The sequence below is a fragment of the Haplochromis burtoni genome, unplaced genomic scaffold (genome assembly GCF_018398535.1).
Source record: "Haplochromis burtoni strain Fernald_Lab_line unplaced genomic scaffold, NCSU_Asbu1 Contig_261, whole genome shotgun sequence".
In the NCBI taxonomy this organism is placed as follows: domain Eukaryota; kingdom Metazoa; phylum Chordata; class Actinopteri; order Cichliformes; family Cichlidae; genus Haplochromis; species Haplochromis burtoni.
Window position 1 is genome coordinate 105598 of NW_024582622.1, and position 17567 is coordinate 123164.

General features: G+C 42.4%; 1 protein-coding gene, 3 long non-coding RNA genes and 1 other non-coding gene across 9 annotated transcripts in view; 1 reads left to right on the plus strand and 4 right to left on the minus strand.

The window, feature by feature from the left end:
• Positions 1–429, plus strand: part of LOC121815658 — a 14950-nt gene extending 14521 nt beyond the window's left edge. Inside the window, exon 2 of the long non-coding RNA XR_006055247.1 lies at positions 102–429. This is a non-coding gene — a long non-coding RNA (uncharacterized LOC121815658). The remainder of the gene's footprint in view (positions 1–101) is intronic.
• Positions 430–567: 138 nt separating this feature from the next.
• Positions 568–1901, minus strand: LOC102300509. 2 transcript variants are annotated; one of them, XR_006055245.1, is made up of 3 exons: positions 1852–1901; positions 1110–1233; positions 568–1010 (listed from the first exon to the last, which is right to left on the minus strand). It is a non-coding gene; the product is annotated as an uncharacterized LOC102300509 (transcript). The 2 variants fall into 2 exon arrangements; XR_006055244.1 differs by having other exon boundaries at positions 1110–1267; positions 1852–1877.
• A 74-nt stretch (positions 1902–1975) lies between these two features.
• LOC121811908 lies at positions 1976–2664 on the minus strand. Its single transcript, XR_006055246.1, has 3 exons — positions 2590–2664; positions 2296–2474; positions 1976–2020 (listed from the first exon to the last, which is right to left on the minus strand). It is a non-coding gene; the product is annotated as an uncharacterized LOC121811908 (long non-coding RNA).
• Positions 2665–7177: 4513 nt separating this feature from the next.
• Positions 7178–17567, minus strand: part of LOC102298368 (calponin-3) — a 26011-nt gene continuing 15621 nt past the window's right edge. For all 4 annotated transcript variants that reach the window (XM_014339080.2, XM_005939315.3, XM_042227450.1 and 1 more), the window contains 6 exons: positions 14695–14816; positions 10682–10748; positions 10425–10562; positions 10214–10330; positions 9865–10011; positions 7178–8901 (listed from right to left, as the gene is read on the minus strand). In XM_014339080.2, the coding sequence (XP_014194566.1) occupies positions 8569–8901; positions 9865–10011; positions 10214–10330; positions 10425–10562; positions 10682–10748; positions 14695–14816 (924 nt within the window). In that variant the 3' untranslated portion in view covers positions 7178–8568. The remainder of the gene's footprint in view (positions 8902–9864; positions 10012–10213; positions 10331–10424; positions 10563–10681; positions 10749–14694; positions 14817–17567) is intronic.
• LOC121815657 lies at positions 11221–12684 on the minus strand. Its single transcript, XR_006055243.1, has 2 exons — positions 12639–12684; positions 11221–11986 (listed from the first exon to the last, which is right to left on the minus strand). It is a non-coding gene; the product is annotated as an uncharacterized LOC121815657 (long non-coding RNA).

A 17567-nucleotide genomic window follows, 5' to 3' on the forward strand; every position in this document is an offset into this window, starting at 1 on the left:
AGTATGATAGAGCAGTTTATAACATGTCACTGCATGCGTTGATTTATATAGTTCCATATTGTCAGCAAAAAATCCTTCACTGTTCTATTTTCATTTTGCAGATATGGTTCAAGAGACTGTGGATTTGCTGTTGAGGAGAGGGAACTGGATGTGTTTCCCGAGGAGGGGCTACCGGTTGGATTGTGTGGTGATCCAAACATTGAGGAATATTTACAACAGGCTGTACAACAAAACACACTGCAGCAGCCACAAGACTGGGAATCGGCCACAGAACTGTATTTGGCCCTGAAGGACATAGCTGGGTTTTAGATACCAACTGAACTTCAGTTTGTAATGACATTTGTCAGAGTTACTCTGACGAAGACACACACTGTGTCGAAACGTTAGTTTCTTTCCTTTTTTTGCACCTAATAAAACCTTTGGACTTGAGTGCTCCAGCCCTTCTGTTTTTCCTTCATTTTTTAATGTTAGTAGTGTTTCCTTTCCCTCTTGCTAAATTGAATATAATATTGTTCATAATATACAGCAACTGGCATGAATTTAAATATTAACATTTAACCACAAGGAAACATTTACAATTTTCTTTAATAAAACCATTTACAAATAGTGTCCAGCATTTCTGTCACTTTTCCAACATACACAATATTAAGAAAAAACAACTAAATGTTTAACAATATGGAAGTTGCTTATCACATGAATGTGTTAAGTAGTGTGCCAACGGCAGCTGAACCTAACAGGGTAACTCAGTAACTGTAACTTGATGACCTTGCTGATTTAAGAACATCCAAATCCTGGAGCATTTTGAATTCCAAAGTCCATGTTGGCCTTAAAGATGCCATATGAGTCACAGATGGGTAGCTTCAGAGTATTTGCACAGGTGTTTGCAACTGGAAAAGGCGAATCACTTAAAAACTGGATGCATGGTGGTGGTGTCATTCCTGCCGGTGGAACTGCCGTCAGCCCTGTGGCAAACATCATCAAATCTTCCAGACACACTGCTGTTGCCTTCTCTGAAAGAAGAAAGTAAACACTGTAGTACATTACAGAAAATTAATTTCCTTACCTCTCCTTTCATAAAACTATAAACAAATAAAAACGGCCATTCAAACCTTCACAATCAAGGAGATAATCTGCCCAAAAGCCAAGTGTTAGGACCTCCTTATGCCGCTTGTTGCTTCCTGCTGGGCTGAGATCTGGTCTGAACATGCTCTCCAGTTCTGAAGCAGTCAGGGCCTTGGCAGAGAAGCATAGGAGTGGGGCCAGCACACTGGAATGTTTTGCAGTGCACTTAAAAAATTCAGACTTTCCAGTCCATCTTTAAATCTGCAAAGGATAGACAAATAACTAATAATTGGTTTATAGCTATAACTATTGCAGTCTTCTAAATTGTGTTTAAATGTCTTTACCTACTAGATCTTTCATTATAAATTTGGACAGATTTCAAATGCATACACAAAAACAATTCATAGTGCTCAGAAATTAACTGTGACAGCAAAAAAAGAAGAGCTCATTGGATTTCAGCATTTAAAAAAAAAATAGTGCTTTCACACTGGAATAAACAAGTGTGTCAAAAAAGGGATCACCTCTTTTTATAAATAACTGAAAAATTAATCATGTTGCATGACTGATTATTATGGGTCATTGTGAACAATAAATGTATACTAAATTAGAGTTCTAGTGTCAAAAGGTTAATAGCGTGCAACAGTGGCTCAGGAATTAACTTGTTGTTCATCAGATCACACGGATGCTACCGAATCAGTTTTTTCATATACATCTGAAGGTCTGAAAATGTCAGTGGCTGCTGTGATGAGCAACTGGCCATCCTGAATTTAAAAGGAGTAATGAGTTTACCGTTGAATGACACTTTGGTTTCTTTCAAGGATGTACCATCTGAGGTATCCTCCACAAATGCTTGTTTCTCACAAGGCTTGACGTTTCTGAGGCATCCAGCAGTTTGGAAGATTGTGCTGTTTTGCAAAATAAGATTATGCAAAGACTCCTCTGATTCAGCTTTCAGGACCTATAAAAAAAAAAAGGTTTACTGTAAGAAAAACAAAAATAATTTTCACTACTTTTACGATTCATTCAAACATTGGATTAAAAAAATAATCAATTTGTTATTTCACTTGTGTTGTTGGGAGGTGGAAATCTGTCCTTTCAGATTACAGAATCTACCTTGAACCTACTTTCAAGATATGATCCAACACGGATAACTTTTATCCTGATTAAATCTTTTAAACTGGCCCCAAGTGTCTTCTAAGTAAACCCATTCCCTGAGCCTAGGTAATTTTCTACCTGATGTAGAACTTTTGTGATCTCCTCATCTTGCACATCTTCTACAGTGGCGCTGAAACTCTGATTCCCTGTGATGTGGTTGACCAGGTTCTTGGAGAGGAAATGTGGTGCTGGTCCCCCATGCACAATGGATACAGCGATCATCTTTCCTGCTAAAAAGTACTCATCTTGCCTGGCAGCTGTAATACAGGGCACATAATTATCATGGTTAATTGCTATTAAATATGCTAATGAAAAAAATAAGCCAATTTTTATTAAAATTTCCATTGTAATAATTACGGAGAAAACATCCACCTCTTGAATTATATACAAGATAACGGCTCTCTGGAGGTCCATCAAAGATGGGGGATTTCGTGCTTTATGCGTAATGTTATCATTTCACAATTTCAAAATTAGCAGTTGTTGAAACTAAGGGAATGTGTGTCAAAATCAAAACAAACATTAGCAGCTTACCATCTTCAAAGTCACTCTTCAAGCAGATGAAAACAGTGATTCTTTGATAAGGCTTGCCAACTTCAGCCTTATAAGCCTCAAGTGTAAATGGTCTTTGTGTTCCAGGGACAGTAATGACCTCAGTGCCATCCGGATACAGAAGAAGGAAAGGTCCATCTTTTAGATCTTTGTTAAAGTCCTTCATTTTTTTAACAGCTTGATTGAGCAGACTTGTGGCAGTAGCGTCAGGGTCTGTTGTTAGGAAAATAGTTTTTCCACGGTATGGCTTCAAACCACCCTTTTTAATGGTCATCAAGCCGACATTTATCTGTAAGGAAAAACACATGAACAATGGGCCAAGTAGATACTAATATGACTCTAAGCAGATCTATTCAAACTTGAATATTTATTACACTCCTTCGTAAAATGAATAATATAACACATTCGCAATAAAAATATACCGAACTGAATTACATATGGAGGCCAAGTAGATACCTAATAATTGAACTCCTGTAATAGCCAATAATCTTTTCCAATCTGAGAATGTATCGTTATTAACAAACTGACCCATGTAGGTGATCTTACATTTAAAGCCAGCATGATCTAAACTAACACTCGTACAGAGGTAGAAACAACATTCTCAACACTCCTATCGTGCGTATTTTAATAGCCAGAATTTGTATACCACAGGTCTACGCTGTATTCTGGTAGAATAGTCTATCTGTGTGACATACGAAATTTTTTTACCACAACTCCCCATAAAGGAATATCCACACAAAGAATGTCAAATATAGGCAAAATGAGTTTAACTTACAAACCAGTATTGTTTTCCAAATGAACTGAGCGTAAGCCAAACCTAAACTTGCTCTCCTCCTCCTTAAACATGTTCTGAACCTTTTCTTTTTTAATCCTGATTTTTCTTTATAAGTAGCCACTTAATCTCTCCACGATCAGAAAAACATTTTGTCGCGTCCCCTATCACTGATAATTCATCGCGTTTTTTCTGTAGAGTACACTATCTATATGAAGAAGCGCTATGACCTAGGGAAAAGTAAGTTAACAACCGCATAAAATATAACCTTCAGTAAAAGAAGGAGTCCAGCGGGCGGTTACTACAGCTGTATGTACCTGCGGCGCCTGGCTCGATCCTGTACTATGTGCTGGTTAATATTCACTACTCCATCATTGACTGCCTACTGCCGCACTAACCAATTTTCTCTTGTATGTTCGGGATTCGACTGCTGTCTTTCACCATAATTTGGCATACGTTGCCCTGAATTTAGACCGTATTATCCGAGTGATGTATAGCTATAAACCCAGAACACTAGCATACTACCGTGGTGTTTTAATCACACTGAAAAACGTTTGCGCTGTCTCCGACACCACTATCTGCTCCGATATAGTGTTTTTTAAATATCTTGCTGCATTTTGTATAAGTTCATACTCAAGTTTAAAACAACAACTACACTAAAGCTATTCTGTTATACCTGTATGCAAAAAAAAAATTTCATAGTTCAGCAATACTGATCAATCTAATAAACTTAAACCTACACCATCCTCCCTATTCTGGTATTTTAAAGAGTACTTAGCGTAAATATTAAGCAACCTAACTAATAGGGTTCCAACTCCCAGCAACAACAAAAATAAATAAATAAAAAATAGGGAACCACCCCTCACGCTCCACCTCATGATGCTTAATCGACGTAATCAACCTTAATTTGATGCAGTGTGAAAAAAAATGCACAGAAATCAATTATTTTTCAAGAAATATTAAATAGATTCAACATCTTTCTTCAACAAAATTGCAGACTGCACAGATGGTACCTTCCCAAAGTAAAGAGTACTATAGCTTACTAGGGTATATATATTAGACTTAATAGTCACTTAGGCAAGGATCTTATTTTATTTAACGTCTTATTGATAAGAACTATGTATAGTCAGTTGCCCATTTCAAGTTTTAAAATAAAAATTACAGTATTTAACTACACATACCATTCCAATATCGCTAATTGTTTAACGCCGTTTATCCTGGTTTTACTAGAAATGGTGTGTCTGGATCTGGTGGGTGCTGGACTGTGTTAACCAGTAAATAATGGAAATCCTTAGATATCTCCAGAGCTGACGTCCTAATAGGGCAAAGGTGATTTACAGCTTTGAAAAATACAGGTACTGTTTATAAGAAAGTAGCGTACCTAACTGAATCAACACGAGCGCCAAGTCTGGAACATCTAGACAGTGTGTTCTACATTATTAATGAACCTCAACGAGTTTAAAATTAACACAGTTGACAGTTACAGTTTTTAGTCTGCACAACGTATATTTATTGTTTCGTATCTGATATTGAAATATTCGTCTGCTTTTGTGAAATGCAATATGATTTATCCCGTTCTGATACGATTCTTCTCTCCCCGTGATGCCGCCCCGGGCAACCGCCCGTGTCACCCGTATCTAAAACCTCTACTGTGTGCCGCAGGAGCACAGTAGAGGTTTGTGCTTGCATCGAGGCGGGCCTGCAGGACTGCCCGTGCCTTTATGCCATGCCTTCTAGGGCCCTCTGCGGTTGCTGCGGTTACCACGTTTTTTTGGACTCTATAATTGAGTCTTGCGCTTTCACTCTGGATTCTGCAGCCCTGTACAAAGCAGCGATTATTCCTGAGCAGCAGAGGAGTTGGGGAGGCCTGGGGTTAAAAGGGGCTTTGAATGAAGGCCATCTGATTCTCATGAAGCTCACTGGCTGCACGCTCTTTGTCTTCAGCTTTCTGAAATGCCCCGGCCTGACTGAGCGCTTAGAACAGACAACAGCTTGTCTCCTCACAATTAGAGGTCTAAATTTAACTAGAAGGACACAGGCTGAATATTTTCATGGCTCTTCAAACTGTCATTATTTCATTATTTATATTGCAGACAGGCCATGAAAAACATGAAAGCAATTACAACACTCAAGAAAATTACTTTAACCAGTCTCTGAAGCCCAGTGCGTTTAATGTGTGGCCATGCAGAGCAGCTAGCCTCACTCTGCTCCCACAGAGGGTGGGTAACAGTGCTGCATCCTCACTGCTGCCCTGCACACTGTGGCTGTTCTGATAAGAAAGTCTCAGATCACAAGCGCTTGACTCCTTGGTGGCTGCAGCTCAGGAGGTAGAGCAGCTCACCTACTGATCGCTTCTTTCTAATATTGTCTTTAGCTAGCAAAGCAAAGCACGTGACACAACTGTGAATGAACACTTTATACATAAAAGTGAAGTAAACATAACTAGAGGAGCACTTTTACTATAGTCAGAGCCCTCGTGTATCATTCAAGCTACACTATCCGTCTGAGTTAAGCTGGATATGTGGGCGATATTACAGGACAAGCAGAAGAAAGACACAGAAGCTAATGCTTATTATATCACAGCCAATTAGACGCTGTCATTATCACATGAGTTCAGGCAGCAAACGATGGGTGCACTGAGAGGAAAAAGACTTTAAAGATCTAAACTTCATATTCTGCCTTTTGTCAGTTACTAACTTTCAGAAGTATGACACAATGGTAACACAATACAGAGGTAAAGGTAATGGAATACAATTTAAAAAGTGAACCTGCACATGGATGTGGCAGCCAGTCACACACTGAAAACATCTGTTTCCAGGCTCTCGTGTGTTACCAGTTGAACACAGGGTTTCTTATATTAGCTGCCATGTTGACATTTTCATGCATCTTGGAATTTTCTGTGCTGAAATCTGACCTACTTGTCCTACTTGGCTGATTTACTGGATTTTCCCTCGCGGAAACTTCTCTTACATGCACCATGAAGAGCCTTTACAGTCTTTTTATTGCACTATGGGAAGAATCTCACTTTTCAAATCCACGTAAATGCATTTGAAAGTTTTCAGCCATTCATCTGTCTTCTTAAGCTTCTCCAGTTCAGGATGAGAGGGTGGTTTGAGCCATAGTGTACACCCTGAACAGGCCAGCAGTCTGTTGCAGGGCTGGCACATAGAGGCAAACACTCATTCACATCTACCACCAATTTCAATCATCAGTTAACTGAACCCCACGCCTGTGTCACCTGCTCCACACAGAAGGATCGTGGCCTGGAGTCAAACCCAGGACCTTCTTGCTGTGCGACATAATGTTAATCATCATTTGAAAGATGATGATTAACATTATGTCGCACATTTAGCAGATAAAAGACGTCCCTCAACAAAACGAAATCAGGGTAAAGCCGTGTGTCCATGTGGTCGTTATGAATAACAGGAGTCCAGCTAAGTTCCTACCAAGAGACTAAAAGTTTGAGCGTGTCTGGAAACAGTTTCATTGCAGAGCTGGTCCTGAGTGGGTGCTTAGATGTCCTGTGCACAAATACATACTCTGTACTAATATGGGACCGAGTGGCTCCCAGTAGCACTCTACACAACAGCGTGGCTGCTGCACACTGACCAGCACATAAGGAGATTCTGCAGATAATCATTGTTGGAATTTACAGGGTTTATTTTCACTTCTTCCTTTCATGTTTGCAACGCTACATTGTTACATAAATGTAGACATGATATACTCCCCAGATAAAAAGTAGTAATAGAGTAACATTCCTGTACTGTTTAACAGCGTCTACTGCACACTACATCGACTAGCTACACACATCTTTGAGTTCAGGGAGGCTGGAAAGCCTGGATCGGTCATTCCAGCAGGGACACCACATTATTCCTTCAACCTAGCACACGTGTCTGTGCAGTGAGAGAAAGCAGCCACAGGGGGAATAGGATGAAACCCGGACCTGAAGAGGAGGGTACTTTAGTCCTTGTTAGGAACAGCTGCTGCTAGGGAGCCGGTGCTACCAATCGGGAGGTTGTTGGTTGAATTCCTGGCTTCTCCCACGTAAATGCAACATGTTCTTGGGCAATTTGGCGAAGCCCAAATTGCCTCTGATGACTCTGTGTATGCACGTGAGGTGGAAAGTACTTCAGCACAGAATAAAGCATCTGTATGAATGTGTGTGTGATTCAGGCTCTGAATACAAATAGTGCTTTGATTGTTAAAGTACCGTGCACCGGTCCATCGTTGCCATCATACGATTCAGGTACTCTGAATATCTCCTATTAGGATCTACAGATGATTACATTTGGGGTCACACACTCTTGTCACAGACGACGCCTGTTAGCACCGTACCTGTGTGGGGGAGTGGTTACAGTCTGTTCCCCAACTACGAGCGCTGATGTCAGCCTCCAATCAGAGCGAGCGCTTCACCTCACAACTGCACGCTCGGAGCCTCTTTCCACAGACGTGACCTGATTTCCATGTTAGCAGTAGAAGCATGTTATAGGCTGGGATTAGTGCGTGGTCCAGGTTTAACATTAAAGATTTAAAACTTTATTTATAACATGTCGTTTTCATTGTGAATAGCAGACTGCTTTACTTTGGGACACTGCACATAAATACAGCTCGGCCAAACAAGAGGGCACAAAACAACAAAGAGCAAAGGGAGGCTGGAAATTCAGGACTACTCCGGTCTAGCCATTAGCATGAACGCCAAACGAGGTACGTGCTCTTGGAGCCGACGAATGGATCAGCAGCATTAAGGAATGCGCGGGATTCATCGGATTCATCGGCAGCAGCATCTCTACATCAGTGTGCCATCATTTCTTTTATAAAAGAGGCTATTAGCTTAAAAACAGCATCTGCCACTGTGTGCGTGTGGTGATTCTATGCTACGTCTTACAAACTTTGGAGCTGAGATCAAAGTCTAGGTGAAGATGAAATACAAAGCAACGTTTCAGATAACAGAGAATAAAAAGACTAGCGATAGCAAAAGACTTGCTCTGTTGCAGTGATAAAACACATCTGCTAACAGGTGGAGAGCCCGACTAGCAGATGTTCTGATCGTTGTAATGGTAGTCGTGGTGGTAGCCGGCGTGGTACTCGTCCTCGTGGAATTCAGCCTGATAGTCACTGTCGCTGATGTCGGAACCATTGGTGCCGGTGCCTTGGCTGCCGTTAGTGTGGACGACCGGCTCGGTGGGGGGGGCGCAGTACTTGGGGTCGTAAACCTGGCGGCCCAGCCCGTACACGCTCATTCCTTTCTGAGACGCCACCTTGTTGGTGCCCATCTGCAGAGAGATGGTGGTGTTGTCCAGCGGCTGCACGGCCACTTTCTGATCAAAGATGTCTCTGCGAGTACCGGGGGCCGGCATGCCCGCCTACAGGGAACATGGCACACATCAGCACGACAAACACATTTACACAGAGAGGACTCAAAGTGATCACTGAGCAATAACGCAGAGCTTCACTGGGCACACGTTTCAGATCAAACTCGTTTGATTATTAGACAAAGGTGACTTTTTAAAATGATGGCTTGGCTTATTAAGATTCATTGTATGTAATTGCATTTTTCAGACTGTGTTTTGTCCTGATGCCAACCATGCTAACCTCTGATGAACAGAATAGCAGGTCGGGTTAAGCAGCCGTCCTCCTGAAGACACGTCAGACTTTTTATACAGTGCAGGATATTTTATTTAAGCTATTTAGCAGGGACGCAGCAAAAGCTAACAAGAGTCCCACAATCAAATCACCTGGCTTTTATAATCAAACTGCTCTGTGCTTGATGCCAGTGCTGATTTCTGATAGGGTCTTCAATGCACGACGCTCCTTTGAGACGTTAATGAGGAAGAGACAGTCTTAAACCCACAGTGGCTGTTTCCTTCTTCAGGTGTTGACCAAAAAAGCTAAACTCATTTATTTATGAATCTGTCACTCAGCATGTGAAAAGTCGTATAGATGTGGGGCTCGCGTTCCACTCAAGTGTCTCAGATGTTGTCGAGACACTCTTGGAGTAATGTTGGGAGGTCGGCCACTCCTGGGAGGGCTGCTCCAGGTCTCCTCCGTTTGTGGTTTGAACGAGGCCCAAACGGCTTTGTTACCCAAATGCAGACTGATTTCACTGAGCTTTTCTCGTGTTGCTTTTTGAAAACTTCAGGACTGGCCTGGTGTAGCGAGTGAAATCAAAGCTTTTCCTTTAAGAAATGAAATCTTCAGGTTATCTTTGTCTAAACACACCAAGTGTGGACAATATGCGAAACAAAAGATCATGATAATGATCAGGGAGTGGGCCAATACTTCTGTCACAGCACGACACATGGTAGAGAGTAAGGACTGGGTTTCACCTGGCTGGCTCCTTTGTTGGTGCCCATCTGCAGGCTGATGGTAGTCTGGTCATAAGGTTTGTCAGTGTGAGTCTTTGGATCGTACAGATGTCGTCTCGTTCCATACGCAGTCATTCCAGCCTGACTCGCACACTTGTTTGTTCCCATCTGAGAAACCAGAGACACAAGCTCAGCAAACACAGTTCGTCTCATTTCACTCTACAGTGAACTGTTGGCATTTAAACGTATTTAAACGTATCAGGTTAAACAGGGAGTGTTTCTCTGCTCCATCAAAAGACACTGAAATGGTTTAAATCTAATGATGACACATCTCAGGTCATGTGACAGTCACACTGAGCACTTCATTTACCTGCAGCCCGATGACACACTGGCCAGCCTTGATCTTCTCATCATCGAAGTGTCGAGCTTGTTTGTCTGCATATTTCACTCCGATATCGATCTTTGTGTCAATGCCTTTAGTCTTAGCCTGTCAGATAACACACGCTCGTCAGACTGATGGCGCTTTGTGTTCTATAACAGAAGAAAGACGCACTCGTCCTCTGTGCTGTGCGTGCACTCACCATGCTAGCCAGTGCGAGTAGTGTTGTCTGGACTTGAGTCATGTTTCCGTTTTCAAACAGGTCATTGGCCTCAAAGATGTCATTGGGCTTCAGGCCGTAGGCCAGGATAGCTTTTATGAAATTCCCGAGGTTTTCCAGCTGCAGAGAGCATCAGGGAAACAGAGTGATAAGAGACGGAGCACTAATAAGACTGCTGGTGAAATGAACGAGTGACGTGCTTCAGCTGCAGCTCTGCAGTGTTTGTGGGTCGCGCTCACCTTGTGCCAGTTGAGCTGTGAAAGGTTGATTTTCTTCACTGAACCAGGCTGCAGCTTATTAATCAGTCTGTGAGACGCAGGGAAGAAAACATCACATTAGTCCCACTGCTGCAGCGGATATCATGCAGTTCAGACACATTTCCTTCATTTGAGAGGACATTGCATCACTCGCATAACTTCCTGTTTTATAACGCTCAAAGTACCATCAAACCAAAATTCACCTGAAATGTGAATTTCTTCAAAATCAAGTTCAAACCATTAGAGAATATTCATAACCACCCCACAGACATAATGTACAGGTAAACAGCAGTGCTACTGACATCACGTCACGATCTTAAATATGACCACGCCCTTTAAGGTGGCAGTAACCTGACCATCACTGAACCCTCTGGGGTTACGACCCATTCAGTTTGTTGGTGGCCAAAAGTAGGTCTGTAGTTTTTATTATTTTTATGGTTTTTTGCCATTTTTTCTGCATAAAGCTTTTAACTAACTTCAGTTCTTTTCATAAATATAAAATAATTATTACTTTTTAAATGTTTAACCCTTTAAACACCAGTTTGTTTGTCCACTGCACCAGCTGGAAGACAACCTCAAATCTCACAATTTTATATAATTGCATTGCTACTGAAATTTCTTGTATTGTTAATAGTAGAGTCTGGGGCATGTAATTGATTCACATCAACACTGATTATAATGCATTGTTGTTTTTGTGCAGGGAGAGCAAAAACATAAAAACTCCCTGTCAGCTTGTTTGTGGCCAAAAATGGACACCCCCTGTTTACGTTTACAAAATGCTATAAAATTCATATATATTAAGAAAAAATTCCACTTTTTCTGACTTGATTTTTTAAGATTAGCATCAGTGCTGTTCATGAAAATCAAAATTTCATTCAAATTCAGAATTTTAACCCTTTAAATACCAGTTAGATCACATAATTTTAATGATTTAAATAGGGATAAAAGCATAAAATCCCCATTTTTTTTCTAAATAATACATGCAAACTGATTTATTTTCTAACCATGGTGGAGGTTAGATGCGTAGCAATAATTAAAAGTATCAATGAGTATCAATGAATGGCCAAAAAGTAAATCACAAATGGTGTGTTAGTGGCCACAAAGGCAATTTAATGACCAAATAACCACTGAGATGACCAATAAAATGATCGAAATTGATATTCCAGTGTGTGCTTCTGCGTGCATCCTCATTAGCAGCAAGATGTACTAACCACAGTAGAGTGGCTTTTGTAGGCACACTTTCTACACCTGGTGCAAGGGGCTGCTGTTCCAATCCTGGAGGTGCGCCTTTTGCACCTTCTTGTCATTTCGTTGGTGGGGTGGGTTAGGGGGTGTGGGGTAGTCTGAACACTCTGGTTCAGACTACTGTATCTTGAGATCAATGGCAGAAGTGGCTGAGAATTAAGGAGAAGGGTGTCTTGCAGTTGTTGAGGTCACCAGCATGTGTCCCAGCTCTCCCAGGACACACATCAGTCATCAAGAACATCGTAGTCAAATGAGCTTACAAAGAAAAGTGTCTGGACTTCTTTAAGTTGCTTGAAGACGTTTCACTTCTCATCTGAGAAGCTTCTTCAGTTCTAAGGTCAAATGGTGGGGAGTCCCAGATATAAACCTAGTGGGAGTGACCCCCCACAGAGGGACAAAGGACCCCCTGATGATCCTCTAATCGCCTGAGCCAAGGTGTGAAACTGGGTGTGGGCCCCAATCAGCCAGAGTTTCGGGTGTGTTCATTGTGAAACCTGGAGCACAAACTTGGAGTAATCAGGACCCTACACCACGGGCAGAACATGTTCCCTCTAAGCCTGAAGGAAAAAAGAAGGAACACACACATGTAAAGGAAGCACTCAAAACGTGCGGCTATCCTAAATGGGCGTTCTTAAAGTCAGCAAAGAGGCACAGAAAAGAAGACCAGACACCAGCGAGGGAGGATAAGAAGGACAGACGCAACAACATTGTCATCCCCTATGTAGCCGGTGTATCAGAGAAACTCAGGAGAGTTTTCTCCAAGCATGACATCCCGGTGCATTTCAGACCCAGCAACACGCTCAGACAGAAACTGGTTCACCCGAAAGACAAAACGCCAAAACACAAACTTAACAATGTGGTGTATGCTGTACAGTGCAGCGAGGAATGCCCAGACCTCTACATTGGAGAGACCAAACAGCCACTTCACAAGCGCATGGCACAACACAGAAGAGCCACCTCCACAGGACAAGACTCAGCAGTCCATCTGCATCTAAAGGTCAAAGGTCACTCTTTGAGGATGCCAATGTTCACATTTTGGACAGAGAGGACAGATGGTTTGAAAGAGGAGTGAAAGAAGCATCTATGTCCACTGTACGCGACCATCTTTGAACAGAGGCGGGGTTTATGACACCAACTCTCTGCCATCTATAATCCAGTTTTGAGATCCTTCCCAGACGCCTTAACGCCCACTCACATCCTGGGCCATCTGACCTCAGGAGATCACATGATAAGGTGGGGCCAGGTTTCACAATGAACTCACCCGAAACTCTGGCTGATTGGGACCCACACCCAGTTTCACACCTTGGCTCAGGCGATTAGAGGATCATCAGGGGTCCTTTTCTCCCTCTGTGGGGGGAAACTCCCACTAGGTTTATATCTGGGACTCTCCACCATTTGACCTTAGAACTGAAGAAGCTTCTCGGATGAGAGGTGAAACGTCTTCAAGCAACTTAAAGAAGTCCAGACGCTTTTCCTTGCAAGCTCCTTTGACTGTAGGTATGTAGAAGACTCCCCCACTTCAGTGAAGATGTTTCCGGCGGGACAAAGACATCGTATCCCAAGACATCCAAGAGATTGGAGAAAAGAGCCATCAGTTAGTTTTCCTTCTACAACTCGAGGTGCCAACACCCTCTAAGTTATCCAAGCAATATTTGTGCCTATTGTAGTCCAGGATTGCTTCTTGCTTTCACGCATCCTTTATTCCCCATCACTGACTGCTGGTTCCTTGTGTGTTGCTGTCAAAAGAAGCACATTCCTCCGTTGCTTTGGCATGTGGGATATCGCCGTGGTAGCTTTGGTGAAGCCAAAGACAGACAACAAAACTTCCTCTGTTGCAACTGGAGGAGCTGGGGAGGAAGCTCTGGGTTGTTTCCCCTGTGCCCGTTTTCATCTGAGGAGTTCCAATCTGCAATTTGAAGTGTTCCTCACACATAGACTGTGTCTGGAAGCAGGCCCAGACACAGTCTATGTGTGAGGACTTCCTGCAGCAACTCAGGAAGTTCAAGCTGCCACAGGAGGTCACCTTCTACACCTTCTGTCCCATGCACATCAATTACTGTCTGGTTCAGTTCAGCCCCGAAGACTGCAACAGACAATCAGGTCTGCAGAGAGGATCGTCAGCTGCCTGCAGACTCCTCCCATCCTGTTCAAACTGCTGCCTTCAGACCGCCGTCTAGGTTTTCTTCCCTCTGTCACTCTGATGAACACTGTGAAATAAGCTGTTATAGCATTCATATGTGCATTGGGCTGCTATTGTGCTCAGTTTGTATAGTTTGTTAGACTTTGTGTAACTTGTTTTCTCTTACTTTTTGTTTGCATGCATAGATCAAAGTGACCCAGAGTCAGAGTCCATGTTTGTGGACACAGATTTGGCCAAATAAAGAGGATCTGATGATGCCGACTTTGGAGAGTGGGTTTTTGCAACCAACTCTCCAGTTTTCAAAACTGTTCCGACATCTGTCCTGTTTGTCTGCATGTCTCTGAGCTTCTGTGCAGGAACATCATGAAAACGGCAGTAAAAACTATGATCGTCCACTCAGTGTCCACAGGTTAGAGAAACTGAGGGTGCATGACCGGCCGACGCACCACAAAGATGTGGGTGTTACAATAAACAGAGCCTTGGTTTGGTGACAAACTGAATTCAATCGATTAGAAAACATACTTAATGTTACATGGAATTTGCTTTTGTCTCCATTACAAAGATCAAGAGGCCCAACAACGGCAGTAACACAAGAGCAAACAGAACTTACTCGCAGAGGATGACCCCATCCTTCAAGCCTTTCTGGAAATTCTCTCCAATAGACATTCCGGTCACCTCTTCAATCCAGAAACGGAGCTCCTCCTCTTTCTGTGGGTCATATTTTTGAGCAATCTGGAGAGATTAAAACACAAATAATAATATGACCACATGAGTCTGTGATAGCACAGCTGCTAGCACCAGTGCCCAGCAGACCATGCTGAGCCTTTACCATCTACAGACATCGGAGCTTTCAAAAATCATCAGTCGTGTTTCATCTGACCAAAGCCTCACCAATGTATAACGTGTATTCTTTGGTTATACAGAACTAAATAAATATTTCACCCTCACAGGGTACTGTAGGGTCAAAGGTCAGCCACACAGGGTAGTGTAGGGTCAAAGGTCAGCCTCAGAGGGTACTGTAGGGTCAAAGTCAGCCTCAGAGGGTCTGTAGGGTCAAAGGTCAGCCTCAGAGGGTACTGTAGGGTCAAAGGTCAGCCTCAGAGGGTACTGTAGGGTCAAAGGTCAGCCTCAGAGGGTCCTGTAGGGTCAAAGGTCAGCCTCAGAGGGTACTGTAGGGTCAAAGGTCAGCCTCAGAGGGTACTGTAGGGTCAAAGGTCAGCCTCAGAGGGTACTGTAGGGTCTGGGCACTCTTAAATGATGAGGTTTGGGCACTTGCAGCAGAAACAGCTTTTTTAAAACCTTTTCTCAGTAACTTTCAGACCACGAGGGACACACTAACACTGCAGTCATGAATAATAGAATTGTGGTTTACAGGTGCTTGGTGGTCTTAAACTATCTTCTGCTGAGGTCCAAGAGTCTCTCTGTGCTGTCCTTTAAATGGTGGGGCTGTCACATGGTACACTTTCCATCAAAGGTTTTTACATGTTAACCCTGAACCGTCGTTTTCTCTTAGGCTCTCCATCAATCACAGTAAAAGACTGAAACAGGGCGTTTCTAGAAAGAGGTCAGGGAGGTAACGGAGAGCAGCCAGCAGGGCTTTTCTTCTTATCGGTTTGATTTAGAACAGGCACTGGCATTTTGCTTCTAATTATTACTGTTTTGGGGTTTTTAAGATGCCGAGTAACACATCCAGTTACCCGTTCAGCTGGTAAAGAACTGCTGACAGATTAAAGTGGTTCACAAAGTCTCCAGAATCAACAGGACATGAAGCGCCCTTGCTGATCACTGTGGTTTGTTCTATTCTATCATGTGGACTAAACAAACACTCCTGCTGGGATCAGCTCATGCCCCAAACACATGTGGAAGCCTCACTCTCCACTGAATCCATCTCACCAGGTAATCCTGTGCTACAGAGGACAGATGGACCACAACCCATCCAAAGCACAGGGACTCTGCATTTCTGAAGCATACGGAGGAACAATGGAGGACTTTTATCTGATAATATCTCTGAGTGTTTGTTTTTGTAGGAAGTTTCATCATATTGTAAATGTATTATCCAGAAAAACAACTTCTTTCTGCTGCTCCAAAACTACTGTTGATATCGTTTAAAAACATCCATTTCCACATATTTATTTTAACACATTCACTCAGGCAGCCAAGCTGTTGTGTTTGTGTTGTGTGGTAACAACTGGCTGGCTCCCAGTTCAGTTACTAAAACAGAAAACCATGAAAAACGGGACAAAGTTCAGAATGTGATAACAAAACTGTTTCTTTGAACTTCTGTGATGAAGCAGGAAAAGCACAGAGCTCATGCACAAACATGCAAAGAAAGCTCTCTCCCAGACTTGGATGGATACAGCTGCTTTATGGCCAACTGTCCACTGAATAAGGGCTGATTATATCTGCGGGGCCTTTCTTTAATCAGTGCTGTCATGTTTAGCTATATTACACGTTTTTTAAAAAATCCCCCAAAAGTTTCCCTCAAAACTCCAAATTTCAGTCGAGCTTGAGAGCATCTACTTTGGAGCAGGTTTTAGTTTTTAGTTGGCACTCAGAGAAGCTGCTGTCCCACATCATGCCAGAGACTTGGGGGATCCCAGGTTGTTCCCGAACATCCTAACCGACCGACCTCCAATCCGAGGAAGGCAGTTTGAGTCTTCCTCTCAACCTTGGCAAAGAGGGGAGCATTCGAAGAACTTGTCCTTGCATACAACTGTTAGAACTCACAATCTTGGAACCTGCAGTTGTTCCAAAATGGTTCCATTTCTGAACGACTGCACTTTCAGTTTGGTCAAACAGATGCTTTTTATACTGGCAGAGAAAAACTACCAGCTCTAACAAAAAGGGCTTAAATTTAGCGGCCTGGACAGCAGGTCTCAAGGGTCTGTTACATGTTACTGCAGCAGTTTCAAAGTTATTTATACTACTGAGGAGTAGTACTCATTTTGCCCTTAAAAAGCCGAAAATGTCAAAAGTTTAGACTTCTTTAATGAAGGATATTTTATTAAAGAAAACTAGCAAAGCAAAAACAAATGCAGACAGTAATAATCCCAAAATAATAATCACCTGAAATATAACCTAGTCTGAGCTAACGCTGGGAGTAAGAAGCTTGGAGAGACGACGAGCACCCTCAGATCTGAAGATGCACTCTCCCCGTGTTAGAGGCTGAGCAGAAATCCAAATCTTCTTGAGCTCTTCAGATTTTAAAGCCCAAACTTTTCTTCTTTTCTGTCTTATTGTAACATAGAATTTCTACACACGAACACTGAGGCAGATTTGAATATGCTTCATCAGTCTTCAGTTAGATCATGATTCAATTCAATTTTATTTATATAGCGCCAAATCACAACAACAGTCACCTCAAGGCAATTTTTATTGTAAGGTCGACCCTACAATAATACATACAGAGAAAAACCCAACAATCATATGACCCCCTATGAGCAGCACTTTGGCGACAGTGGGAAGGAAAAACTCCCTTTTAAC